The sequence below is a fragment of the Archocentrus centrarchus genome, chromosome 5 (assembly GCF_007364275.1).
Source record: "Archocentrus centrarchus isolate MPI-CPG fArcCen1 chromosome 5, fArcCen1, whole genome shotgun sequence".
NCBI classification, from domain to species: domain Eukaryota; kingdom Metazoa; phylum Chordata; class Actinopteri; order Cichliformes; family Cichlidae; genus Archocentrus; species Archocentrus centrarchus.
The window spans coordinates 6855263-6868159 of NC_044350.1; the positions used below are offsets into that span (position 1 = coordinate 6855263).

The window sequence follows — 12897 nt, forward strand, 5'->3', positions numbered from 1 at the left end:
CAGCTGTACAGAGGCTTCAGAGCTTGTCGGTGAATCCTCCAGTTTTTAAGATTTATTCAGCATCAAAGTGTGTGAACAATAACAGAAAACAATAACTTTTTTCTTTTCCAAATTGTAAACAAATGCAGTTTAATCAAAGAAACTGTCACCCAACTTGATTGGCCCCTTTGAAATAGATATCAATCCCATGACTGTATGCTTTAATCTCTCCAGAAACATGAGGATCCCCAACATCTACTGCGTCTCCCAGCTGAAACCTATTGTGTCCAGCCCCTGCCACCTGCCTGGGTCATTGATGGGGAGCCAGTCTACTCTGTCAAGAGACTGCTAGATGTGAGATGCTGGGGTTGTGGCCTACTACATGTACAGTACATGTACTAGTACAGTACATGGTGGGCTGGGAGAGTTATAGCCCAGAATAAATTTACTGGGTATCATGATCTGCCATCCTCGATGATTCCCTTGTGAGGGATTTTCATTGACGGCATCCCAACAAGCTGGGTGGGATGCTTAATAGAAAATTTAACTGCTGTTTTGTAACTGCTTTTCACTTTGCAGTGAATTCAAGTTACACAGTTTGATTCACAAAGATACACATTATTGCTGTTGGGTTCAAGGGTGAATAAACCAATATTCTTATCACAAACACACAGATCACAATCATACATATTGAAATTTTTGTTTTACTTTTTATTAATAATCAAATTTTCAAATTTACATTCAAATGACATTATTTTTATACAGTACCAGTCAAAATTTTGGACACACATTTTGCCAATTTGTTTGTTACTAGAAAAAGGTGGTAAGAAAAAAGAGGTTTTATCAAGGTGCAAGATTATTGTTTGACTGGGAGACTAATGGGATGCAACGATCTTGGATGTATTGAACCACATCAGCGCACACTTCCGCCAATTGCTTCTTCAACTCTTCCTTGTTGTTTTCTTCATTTGCTTCAGCATGTGAGAAGCTGTCTCTCAGCGCAGGCAGAAGCACTTCCTCTTCCATGATGAGAGCAGCTTGCACTTCCTCATCGCGGTTCAGAGTGGATTCAGCAGTAGCACTTATTTTTGGTGTAATCTGATCCTCATTGACCTCTGAAATGGTTCTCTTGTTTTTTCTATTTTTTGTCAATTTTGTCAAGCCTTTCTTACATTTTTTGAACCATGATTTTTTCTTTTCTTTTTCGGCTCTGCTGGTGGAGTCCATGGAGTCTAGTGGACTTACCACCTTTATATCTTCCTTTTCTTCCACCGAGCTAATAGTTTCCCACGAGCTTTGAGCGGCCACTTGACTGTTCTCTCTCTTGTGAAACTCATCCTCTTCTACATCTTTCTTCATGTGAGAAGGGATCTCTGCCAGCACTGGCAAAGGCACTTGCCCCTCCATGGAAGCACCCTGCACAGGCTCATCATGGATCAGAGTGGATTCCTGAGTGGGATTTATTTCTGGGGCAATCTTGTTTTTTCTAAAGATTTTTTTCAATCCTTTCTTACATTTTTTGAACCATGATTTTTTCTCTTCTTTTTCGGCTCTGCTGGTGGAGTCCATGGATTCTGTTGGACTTACCACCTTTATATCTTCCCTTTCTGCGTCCGAGGTAATTGTTTCCCAAGAGCTGTCAGTGGCCACATCACTATTCTCTCTCTTGTGAAACTCATCCTCTTCTAGATCTTTCTTCATGTGAGAAGGGATCTCTGCCAGCACTGGCAAAGGCACTCGCCCGTCCATGGCAGCACCCTGCACAGGCTCATCATGGATCAGAGTGGATTCCTGAGTGGGATTTATTTCTGGGGCAATCTTGTTTTTTCTACAGATTTTTTTCAATCCTTTCTTACATTTTTTGAACCATGATTTTTTCTCTTCTTTTTGGGCTCTGCTGGTGGAGCCTATGTAGTCTGGTGGACTTACCACCTTTATATCTTCCCTTTCTGCGTCCGAGGTAATTGTTTCCCAAGAGCTGTCAGTGGCCACTTCACTATTCTCTCTCTTGTGAAACTCATCCTCTTCTAGATCTTTCTTCATGTGAGAAGGGATCTCTGCCAGCACTGGCAAAGGCACTCCCCCCTCCATGGCAGCAGCCTGCACAGGCTCATCATGGATCAGAGTGGATTCCTGAGTGGGATTTATTTCTGGGGCAATCTTGTTTTTTCTAAAGATTTTTTTCAATCCTTTCTTACATTTTTTGAACCATGATTTTTTCTTTTCTTTTTGGGCTCTGCTGGTGGACCCTATGTAGTCTGGTGGACTTACCACCTTTTTATCTTCCCTTTCTGCATCTGAACTAATTGTTTCCCAAGAGCTGTCAGTGGCCACTTCACTATTCTCTCTCTTGTGAAACTCATCCTCTTCTGTGTCTGAAATGGTTCTTTTCTTTTGTCTTACCACCTTTATATCTTCTCCTTCTTCCTCCAGGATATTGGGTGACAAAGGGCTTTCAGTGGCCGGTTCACCAGTTCTGTTTTCTGTGGGCAAGTCTTGAATTGCCTCTTCCAAAGGGGTCTGACTATATGTTTCATTTAATGTGTTTAATGTGCTCTCCATCAGCACTGGCAGTGGCACGTTTTCCTCCACGATTGCAACAGTCTGCTCAACCTCGTGCTGAATCACACTGGATTCAGGAGGGGCAACCTCTGTCTCTTCCTCCAAGACATTTGCAGGGCTCTCTGTCACCACGGGCAGTGGTACGTCTTCCTCCATGGTAGCAACAGTCTGCTCAAGCTCGTGCTGAATCACATAGGACTCAGCAGGGGAGTCCTCTGTATCTTCCTCAAAGATATTTGGCACGCTTTCTGTCAACACTGGCAGTGGCACATCTTCCTCCATGATAGCCTGCACAACCTCATGCTGTATCACACTGGATTCAGGAGGGGCAACCTCTGTCTCTTCCTCCAAGACATTTGCAGGGCTCTCTGTCACCACGGGCAGTGGCACGTCTTCCTCCATGGTAGCAACAGTCTGCTCAACCTCGTGCTGAATCACATAGGACTCAGCAGGGGAGTCCTCTGTATCTTCCTCAAAGATATTTGGCACGCTTTCTGTCAACACAGGCAGTGGCACATCTTCCTCCCTTATAGCCTGCACAACCTCTTGCTGAATCACACTGGATTCAGGAGGGGCAACCTCTGTCTCTTCCTCCAAGACATTTGCAGGGCTCTCTGTCACCACGGGCAGTGGCACGTCTTCCTCCATGGTAGCAACAGTCTGCTCAACCTCGTGCTGAATCACAATGGACTCAGGATGGGAGTCCTCTGTATCTTCCTCAAAGATATTTGGCACGCTTTCTGTCAACACTGGCAGTGGCACATCTTTCACCATGATAGCCTGCACAACCTCATGCTGAATCACACTGGATTCAGGAGGGGCAACCTCTGTCTCTTCCTCCAAGACATTTGCAGGGCTCTCTGTCACCACGGGCAGTGGTACGTCTTCCTCCATGGTAGCAACAGTCTGCTCAACCTCGTGCTGAATCACATAGGACTCAGCAGGGGAGTCCTCTGTATCTTCCTCAAAGATATTTGTCATGCTTTCTGTCAACACTGGCAGTGGCACATCTTCCTCCATGATAGCCTGCACAACCTCATGCTGAATCACACTGGATTCAGGAGGGGCAACCTCTGTCTCTTCCTCCAAGACATTTGCAGGGCTCTCTGTCACCACGGGCAGTGGTACGTCTTCCTCCATGGTAGCAACAGTCTGCTCAACCTCGTGCTGAATCACATAGGACTCAGCAGGGGAGTCCTCTGTATCTTCCTCAAAGATATTTGGCACGCTTTCTGTCAACACTGGCAGTGGCACATCTTCCTCCATGATAGCCTGCACCACCTCATGCTGTATCACACTGGATTCAGGAGGGGCAACCTCTGTCTCTTCCTCCAAGACATTTGCAGGGCTCTCTGTCACCACGGGCAGTGGCACGTCTTCCTCCATGGTAGCAACAGTCTGCTCAACCTCGTGCTGAATCACATAGGACTCAGCAGGGGAGTCCTCTGTATCTTCCTCAAAGATATTTGGCACGCTTTCTGTCAACACAGGCAGTGGCACATCTTCCTCCATGATAGCCTGCACAACCTCATGCTGAATCACACTGGATTCAGGAGGGGAAACCTCTGTCTCTTCCTCCAAGACATTTGCAGGGCTCTCTGTCACCACGGGCAGTGGCACGTCTTCCTCCATGGTAGCAACAGTCTGCTCAACCTCGTGCTGAATCACAATGGACTCAGGATGGGAGTCCTCTGTATCTTCCTCAAAGATATTTGGCACGCTTTCTGTCAACACTGGCAGTGGCACATCTTTCTCCATGATAGCCTGCACAACCTCATGCTGAATCACACTGGATTCAGGAGGGGCAACCTCTGTCTCTTCCTCCAAGACATTTGCAGGGCTCTCTGTCACCACGGGCAGTGGCACGTCTTCCTCCATGGTAGCAACAGTCTGCTCAACCTCGTGCTGAATCACATAGGACTCAGCAGGGGAGTCCTCAACCTCGTGCTGAATCACATAGGACTCAGCAGGGGAGTCCTCTGTATCTTCCTCAAAGATATTTGTCATGCTTTCTGTCAACACTGGCAGTGGCACATCTTCCTCCATGATAGCCTGCACAACCTCATGCTGAATCACACTGGATTCAGGAGGGGCAACCTCTGTCTCTTCCTCCAAGACATTTGCAGGGCTCTCTGTCACCACGGGCAGTGGTACGTCTTCCTCCATGGTAGCAACAGTCTGCTCAACCTCGTGCTGAATCACATAGGACTCAGCAGGGGAGTCCTCTGTATCTTCCTCAAAGATATTTGTCATGCTTTCTGTCAACACTGGCAGTGGCACATCTTCCTCCATGATAGCCTGCACAACCTCATGCTGAATCACACTGGATTCAGGAGGGGCAACCTCTGTCTCTTCCTCCAAGACATTTGCAGGGCTCTCTGTCACCACGGGCAGTGGTACGTCTTCCTCCATGGTAGCAACAGTCTGCTCAACCTCGTGCTGAATCACAATGGACTCAGGAGGGGAGTCCTCTGTATCTTCCTCAAAGATATTTGGCACGCTTTCTGTCAACACTGGCAGTGGCACATCTTCCTCCATGATAGCCTGCACAACCTCATGCTGAATCACACTGGATTCAGGAGGGGCAACCTCTGTCTCTTCCTCCAAGACATTTGCAGGGCTCTCTGTCACCACGGGCAGTGGTACGTCTTCCTCCATGGTAGCAACAGTCTGCTCAACCTCGTGCTGAATCACATAGGACTCAGCAGGGGAGTCCTCAACCTCGTGCTGAATCACATAGGACTCAGCAGGGGAGTCCTCTGTATCTTCCTCAAAGATATTTGGCACGCTTTCTGTCAACACTGGCAGTGACACATCTTTCTCCATGATAGCCTGCACAACCTCAAGCTGAATCACACTGGATTCAGGAGGGTAAACCTCTGTCTCTTCCTCCAAGACATTTGCAGGGCTCTCTGTCACCACGGGCAGTGGCACATCTTCCTCCATGGTAGCAACAGTCTGCTCAACCTCGTGCTGAATCACAAAGGACTCAGGATGGGAGTCCTCTGTATCTTCCTCAAAGATATTTGGCACGCTTTCTGTCAACACTGGCAGTGTCACATCTTTCACCATGATAGCCTGCACAACCTCATGCTGAATCACACTGGATTCAGGAGGGGCAACCTCTGTCTCTTCGTCCAAGACATTTGCAGGGCTCTCTGTCACCACGGGCAGTGGCACGTCTTCCTCCATGGTAGCAACAGTCTGCTCAACCTCGTGCTGAATCACAATGGACTCAGGAGGGGAGTCCTCTGTATCTTCCTCAAAGATATTTGGCACGCTTTCTGTCAACACTGGCAGTGGCACATCTTCCTCCATGATAGCCTGCACAACATCATGCTGTATCACACTGGATTCAGGAGGGGCAACCTCTTTATCTTCCTCCAAGACATTTGCAGGGCTCTCTGTCACCACGGGCAGTGGCACGTCTTCCTCCATGGTAGCAACAGTCTGCTCAACCTCATGCTGAATCACACTGGATTCAGGAGGGGCAACCTCTTTATCTTCCTCAAAGATATTTGGAGGGCTCTCTGTCAGCAATGGCAGTGGCACGTCTTCTTCAACGATAGCAACATCTGCGAAGCTTTGGCATTCCGTATTATGCCGATGGGCATCCGTAATGCCAGGCATAATCATCTCAACAAGGTCTGCAATGCTTATACCATCTCCTACAGCCTTAGCAGTCAGTCGGCGTGTTTCAAAAAACATCTTCATGTGTTCCTGAATTTCTTTTTCAACAGTATCATCAGCATTCTCAAATGAAGCATATTTTTCTGTTGAGCCTATATGCATCTTTAGCTCATGGATATCTGCAGAAGCCTTCTGAAAGGTATTGAAGATAATGGTGTCTAGCGCCTCACTGTTCTTGGTGACTTTGCCCAAGTTAGGTGAAGGTGTCAGATTTGCTGTGCGCTGAGTCTTTTTCTTATTTGGAACCAAGTCATGCTTAGCTGGTAAATGTTTCCCAGATTTAATGGGCGCAGTGTGCGGCTTCGCTCCATTAGGTGGTACTGGCTTGTTATTAGGCATTTTTATTGGTTATTCTCTAATGGTAAATTGAGCTTTTGGTTAGATATCCTCTGTAGAATAAAGTGTGTTGTGATCGTTACTCTCTCGTAGTAAATTGTGCTTTGATAGAGATATCCTGTGTAGGGGTACTCAAGCTTTCTGGAATTTCAGAAATGATGTCATCAATGTGTCATCAAAACACAGCAGTTCCCTTGATTCCTTTGAAGCAGAGAATGTTTGGTTACTGTTGCTAAGCAACAGGATTCTATACAGGATTCTTAGTGTTTTTGCACAACTTCAAAGACTTTTGCTGGGCTAGTTGCACTAGGGCTTGTGACGTACTTCCGTTTTGAAACTATGCCGCTGCGTCATTTCCGGTATGTTTGTTTTAATGCTTGTTAGCTGTTGTTTTCTGATAATTCAGCATGAGTGTACGCAGAAAAGTATTTAAAACGGTGCATTTTCAAAGACAGGAGAAGAAATACTCTGAACATTGCTGTGTCCGACTTTGTTCGGCTTCGTCCAAATTTAACGGTGTTTTAAGTTTCCATAGTTTTCCAACTCAGTCCGACTTGAGAAAACGATGGCTGATAAACATACGCCGGGATGATTTCACTGTTACCTCTCACACTAAGGTCTGTAGCAGACACTTTGCCACTGATGAGCTCATAGAGCCAACGACCCCTGATGGTCGAAGAAGACTGATTAAAGGTGCTGTACCAACGCTTTTTGACTGGAATGGATTTAAAGTTGAGCCACTGCGGCGTAGTGTTTGGGAGAGAACAGCGCGACCCACTGAACTTTTCCATCTTGAGGAGCAGGAAGAGCAGGGTCTCTCAAATGATCATGACTACTGCTCAGTCCCTGAACCGTCTGCGTTGGACATGTCTGCATCAGCTGCAGAAGACCTGTGTAAAGAGGTAGAGGATCTGAGGAAGGAAATACAGGAGCTGCGTGTCCAGCGTGAGTTTGGATTACAGCGGTTTGCTGGCTCCGACACCGACATCAGATTCTATACCAGGTACACCTTAGTTCTGTTCAAGCTAACTGTTTCAAATATACAAATTTCAGCATCAGTTAAATCAGTGATTCTCAATCTGTGGGATGCAAACGACCTGGGAGAAAAGTAATGTAAAGTTGAACATGAGATTTATTTTCATGGCATAACTGGGAAATCCCATCAGTATACGGCAGCAGGTACGTTAGCATAGCAGCTAGCGCTATTTTCCACCGTCTTTTGTTTACATAGAGCAGCAATGTCGTTTCGACCCCCAAAGTGGGACATGATGGAAAAAAGTTTGAGAACCGAGTTAAATTAAAGTGTTTCCTGTCATAATGAAAACACTGTATCTAGACACACACATATATATCTCATGTAGATGCATTAGTATTTAAGCAATAACCTAACGCTATAGATAAAATACAGAACCAAATAGCTTCTTAATCATACTATCTGAAAGTTAAATAGCATACAATTTGAGACATTGGCTTAGTTGTCAAAGCTGACATCATTTTGCTCAGTGTGTGGAGCATTAATTAATGATTGAAATTATGTTTTTCTTTTTTGTGAATAGATTTCCAAGCTATGACCATTTGATGGCATTTTGGTTTTTGATTGAGCCTTGCATTTATAAAATGGTCAGGGTCTCAAGAGCCAAATCAGCTGCCAAGAGGAATTAAGAAGTGGTGACACCTGCACATTCATCAACGGTAAGTTATGCTGGTACTCAGATTTATGCATTTATATAGGTCTACATCCTAAAAGACTCAGCCTCCCTTACATACACCTGTGTGCTACAGTCCCCCACTGTTTACCCCATGGTATGGTATACATAACCATTAGAAAACATTCAGCCAAAAAAAAAAAAAAAAGCATAATCTTACTAGTTTGTAGCATAGGAAGTAACATTTTCTTTTATTTTAACCTCCCAGAGGCAGCTGCTCCAGCCAATCGATGAGTTCTTTCTTTTTCTCGTCTTCCTGTAGGTTGGTTTGAAGGAGAGGGACCTGGCACATCGATTCAACTTACACCAGTCCACAGTGAGCCTATTATTGCAATATGGACAAGTTTTCTTGCCACTGCACTGGGGTCTCAATGCATCTGGCTTACGCGTGCAGAAGTGCAGGCTTACCTCCCTGAGGAATTTAAAGATTTCCCAGACACCCAGGTCATCCTAGACTGTACAGAGCTGAGATGCCAAACACCATCCTCACCACTACTCCAAAGTGAAATGTACTCCTCATACAAATCCCACTGCACTATGAAAGCCCTGGTTGGCATAGCTCCACATGGTGCAGTGACATCCATCTCTGATCTGTATGGTGGTTCGATTAGTGATAAGGAGCTATTCAAGCAATCAGGTATCGCTGAGAAGTTGACCGAAGACATGGCAGTGACGGTTGATAAGGGCTTTCTAATCAGTGACTGCTGTAAGTGCAAAGTGTACTGTCCACCTTTCCTGTCTAAGCAGAAGCAGATGCCAGCATACCAGATTAAGGAGACGCAGGCCATAGCCAGACTGAGGATACATGTGGAGCGAGTCATTAGGAGGGTAAAACAGAACAAACTTTTTGATGGCATCATCACCTTATCACATGTCTACAACATCAACCAGCTGTTTGCAGTGGCATGTATGCTTTCAAATTACCAGAACACAGCTTTAGTTAAAAAATGGGTTAAGTGAGCCACAAGACACCAGAATGCAATGCAAGTAGCTTATTGTCACCATCCTAAAATTAATTTTATTTTTGCCTAATATTTGGTTCAGTTTTGTTTTTTTGTTTTTTGAAAAAAAGTTACTTAGGCTATTATTTTAGGAGAGTGACTTTATGGAAATTGGCCTGCAGCTGAAGCCACTACAGTCAGCTGACAAAATCTGATTACAGAACTTATACTTGGATGTTGATAGTTCTAGTTCTAGTTATTGATAGTTCTAATTTTTTGCAGATGTTGAATATTAATACTATATTATGCTACTGTGTTTCTATACATGTTCCAGATTATTTAAAATCTTGTTAGTCTTTTTTTTACATCAAGCATTTGTCATTTTCTTCACTTGTGAAAGTTTAACTACATCAGTATGGGGTTGTTTGTCCTGAATATAATACAAACTCAATATCTTAATGTGTTTTAAAAACTCAATCAATGCCATTTCTAAAATAATTTATTTCACACAAATGTAAACTGTTGAAACAAATTCATAAAATGTTTAAATTGCAAATAAAATGTAACAGTTACACAAGCAAACCTGAAGAATCCTTTTTACCCTTATGTGTTCATTGTTCATTTTTCAGACACAGGTATCTTGGCATATATGTGTAGAAAAAGAAATGGTCAGCTTTTTCTCTGATTGCTCTTTGCACCTCTGCATCTGTGTATATTCTCTGCACAAGGTAGTCCTCCTGTGCCCACACAACAAAGTCACACCACTGCATCCCGCTGATGAGCAGTTGTCCTTGTACCTGCCAGTAATATGCATGGCTCTTCTTTAGTGCAGGAGAACCAGAGTCTATTTGTACATATTTGCAGTCAATAAAGTTTTGTACATTTGGGCATTTGAACTCAACAAGACCAAACTGGGGGTATTCATTGGGGTCAAATACAACACCATCAGGAGACGCAGCAAGCCAGGGGGCGGTGGGGTGAATGACTAGACCACAGGGTGAGTAGTTTACATTCATTAGCCTACTGTACTCAGTTGCTATTGCTGGCTCCATCTCAGCACCTCTCCTCATGTCTGCTGTTTGCCTTGTTCCCTTCATGATGCGCTCAGCAAGTGACTCTGCAGAGCTCTGGCCTCTGACATGACACACTTCGCGAAACCTAGAGGCAGTCACTCTGGGCCTGCGGAGAAGATGCCACTCAGAGCTGGAACTTTGCTCACGTGTAGCTGCTTCTATTTTCTGAGCCATTTCCAGAGTTACAGACAAGCTCTTGAGATGTAGGAGCTCCTCTTCTGAGCACACAAACGCACAGTCTAATGGCAAGATGTCATAACTCTCCAGAGGTAAGTGTGGTGTTGGTGGTGCATCATGATGTAGTGTGATGTACCGGGATTTCAAAACTGGCTGCTGATATGACAGAACACTGCCCTCCTGCACCAGGCCAAAGGCACTTTCCACAAGGGGCTTATCAGGTCTCATGTTCATCGTGGTCACAAGTGGCCTGTCCTCAATTTTAAATTTTGCATATGCCTCTGTTATTCTGAACATGCAGGGATCTGGTAATGGACCCACCATGCCTCTGTAGAATCCACTCCTAAAGGAAAAACATAATGATAACAATATAAGGGACAAAGTTATTATATTGAAGTAAAAATGAAAAAAACTGAAACAGTGCATATATTAGACTGGGATGTATGTCTAGATATATGAATCTGTGAATAACTGTAATAATAATCAGCTGCCTTCTCATATGTAGTGTGCTAAACAACACATGTAAATCAATGCATATTCTGAACTTATAGAAACTTGCTTCTGGCATATTATATATGCATGAACAAATACACATGCATTTGACACATGGGAAACAAAATTTCATAAATCTACTTACCGTACTCCAGTCTGGACCATCCTATTTGGTACCGGCTTAGTGAAGACCACAGAGTTGATGGGTCCTGGCTTCACACCCTAACATAAGACATATTTACTATGGATGGTTCTACTGTCTATATGTAAACATGGACTAATACAAAAACTTTAATGTCATTTAAATTACCATTGTGCGTGGCTTGTGCCATTGCTGTTCAGATTCGGTGCAGCTATGGACAGGAGGGACAACAGGAACTCTGAGTTCTGAGTAGTGCGCTGTTTGGAAGAGCAGTGCCACTGTGTGATTGCACATAACAGTGCCTGCCACACAGGAGCACTGGCTGGATGTCAGCTCCACTGGTGATGAATCCAGAAGCTTAATCTAAGAAGAACAAGAAAGAAAATTAGAAATGTAACATCGCTTTCTGGAAAATGAGCCAACAGGAGCATGGTTCAGTGTTATGGTTACTGACCCACACTCATAAAACAGGCATACCCTCCTGAATGCTTAGTGTTGCCTTCTCTCCCTACTGAAAAAAAATCTGATTAACCATCCTTGATAACTGAAATAGCTTTGGTGTATAGTATTAACTTAATGTAAATTTGTTTCTGGTCACCCAAACACATATTGATCAAATGATCTGACCAGTCAAATTATGTGTGCTAAAGCAGGGAGATAAAACATTCAAGTTGGTGGGCCTTTAATAATGAACTGAACTGAACCAAACCCCATTGAACAGGGTGAACAACATTACACTGCTTCCTGCCTACACTTAATCTGTGTGGTGCCTCACTCTTCCTCATTGACCTGTAGCACCAGGCTCTCACGCTGACCTCACTTGACAACCTGTCTTTATTGGACATTGAATAAAGTCACACATGCAAGTCTTGTTAGTGCAGTGGTTCTCAAATCCAGGCCTCATGGCCCAGTGTCCTGCAGGTTTTTGATGTGTCCCTGATCAAACACACCTGAATCAAATGGCTGAATTACCTTCTCAGTATGTAGTCAAGTTCTCCAGAGTCCTGCTAATGACTTCTATATTTGACTCAGGTGTGTTGAAGCAGAGACACATCTAAAACCTGCAGGACACTGGGCCACAAGGCCTGGATTTGAGAACCACTGCGTTAGTGTTTCTGCATTACTCACGTTAGCACTTAAGCATATGGCACACAGTAAGATTAGCATTAAATAGCTAACTATTTAACAATAATATAATAATGGCTAATAGCAAGAGTGACATTAGTTAACAAAACTCCGTCTATAGTTTAGGATAAGACAAAACATTAAGAACACATGTTGCGAGGTTATGTAGAAAATTACTATTAAATGAAACACACAGAAGCTTAGCTAACGTTACTTTGCGGTTCATTGTTGTTTTCTTACCTTCATAGTTGTGTATATATGATGCAGCATATAATTTAAATCCTTTATCCAGTTTGCTGGCTGGGGCTTTCATTGTCCTGCAAATCCGATGAACATCAGTGACATTTAATGTTGGGAGCTCTTGCAAGCATCGGGTGTAGAACGTCGCCATTTTCAACCGGAAGCGGTGGAGCTGCATCGCGCCGAACACGGAAGCGACTGTGCAACCAGTCCATTTCATTGTGTTATCTGTAGTTTTTCACTTCATTTTTCCTGGACCGTGAGAGACATGTAGTCTGTTTCTGGGCTTGAACAAATGGGTTAAAGTCAGGTTTAGTGTGAAGGAATTTAACTAATAAATGTGTGTGTTGCTGCTTAAGCCTTTAGGTTTCTGTGTGTTCGTTTCATCGAACAGGAATGACAAAAACAACAGAATGAGGAGTCCAATTATTAAA

General features: G+C 44.0%; 2 protein-coding genes across 2 annotated transcripts; both read right to left on the reverse strand.

Moving 5' to 3' along the window:
* Positions 1 to 434: 434 nt before the first annotated feature.
* Positions 435 to 6813, reverse strand: LOC115779894 (titin-like). The gene is made up of 6 exons (XM_030728786.1): positions 4483 to 6813; positions 2251 to 4440; positions 1909 to 2079; positions 1567 to 1737; positions 1225 to 1395; positions 435 to 497 (listed from the first exon to the last, which is right to left on the reverse strand). The coding sequence occupies exons 1-6, from the start codon at positions 6568 to 6570 to the stop codon at positions 435 to 437; spliced, it is 4854 nt and encodes a 1617-aa protein (XP_030584646.1). The 5' UTR covers positions 6571 to 6813.
* Positions 6814 to 9625: 2812 nt separating this feature from the next.
* LOC115780772 (uncharacterized) lies at positions 9626 to 12620 on the reverse strand. Its single transcript, XM_030730174.1, has 4 exons — positions 12464 to 12620; positions 11267 to 11461; positions 11102 to 11178; positions 9626 to 10807 (listed from the first exon to the last, which is right to left on the reverse strand). Exons 1-4 carry the CDS (start codon positions 12491 to 12493, stop codon positions 9826 to 9828), a joined length of 1284 nt encoding a protein of 427 aa, XP_030586034.1. The 5' UTR covers positions 12494 to 12620; the 3' UTR covers positions 9626 to 9825.
* Between the last annotated feature and the right edge of the window lie 277 nt (positions 12621 to 12897).

Excerpts from the sequence above, each read along its gene's own strand:
- LOC115779894 (XM_030728786.1), bottom strand. The coding sequence starts at position 6,570 with ATGCCTAATAACAAGCCAGTACCACCTAATGGAGCGAAGCCGCACACT. Across the intron at positions 4,441-4,482 it reads CCTATGTGATTCAGCACGAG|GTTGAGCAGACTGTTGCTAC; the intron begins GTTGAGGACTCC and ends ATTCAGCACGAG. Across the intron at positions 2,080-2,250 it reads AAAGGGAAGATAAAAAGGTG|GCTGCTGCCATGGAGGGGGG; the intron begins GTAAGTCCACCA and ends GAGCCTGTGCAG.
- LOC115780772 (XM_030730174.1), bottom strand. The coding sequence starts at position 12,493 with ATGCTGCATCATATATACACAACTATGAAG. Across the intron at positions 11,179-11,266 it reads GGCACAAGCCACGCACAATG|GGTGTGAAGCCAGGACCCAT; the intron begins GTAATTTAAATG and ends GTCTTATGTTAG. Across the intron at positions 10,808-11,101 it reads ATGGTCCAGACTGGAGTACG|GAGTGGATTCTACAGAGGCA; the intron begins GTAAGTAGATTT and ends TTTTTCCTTTAG.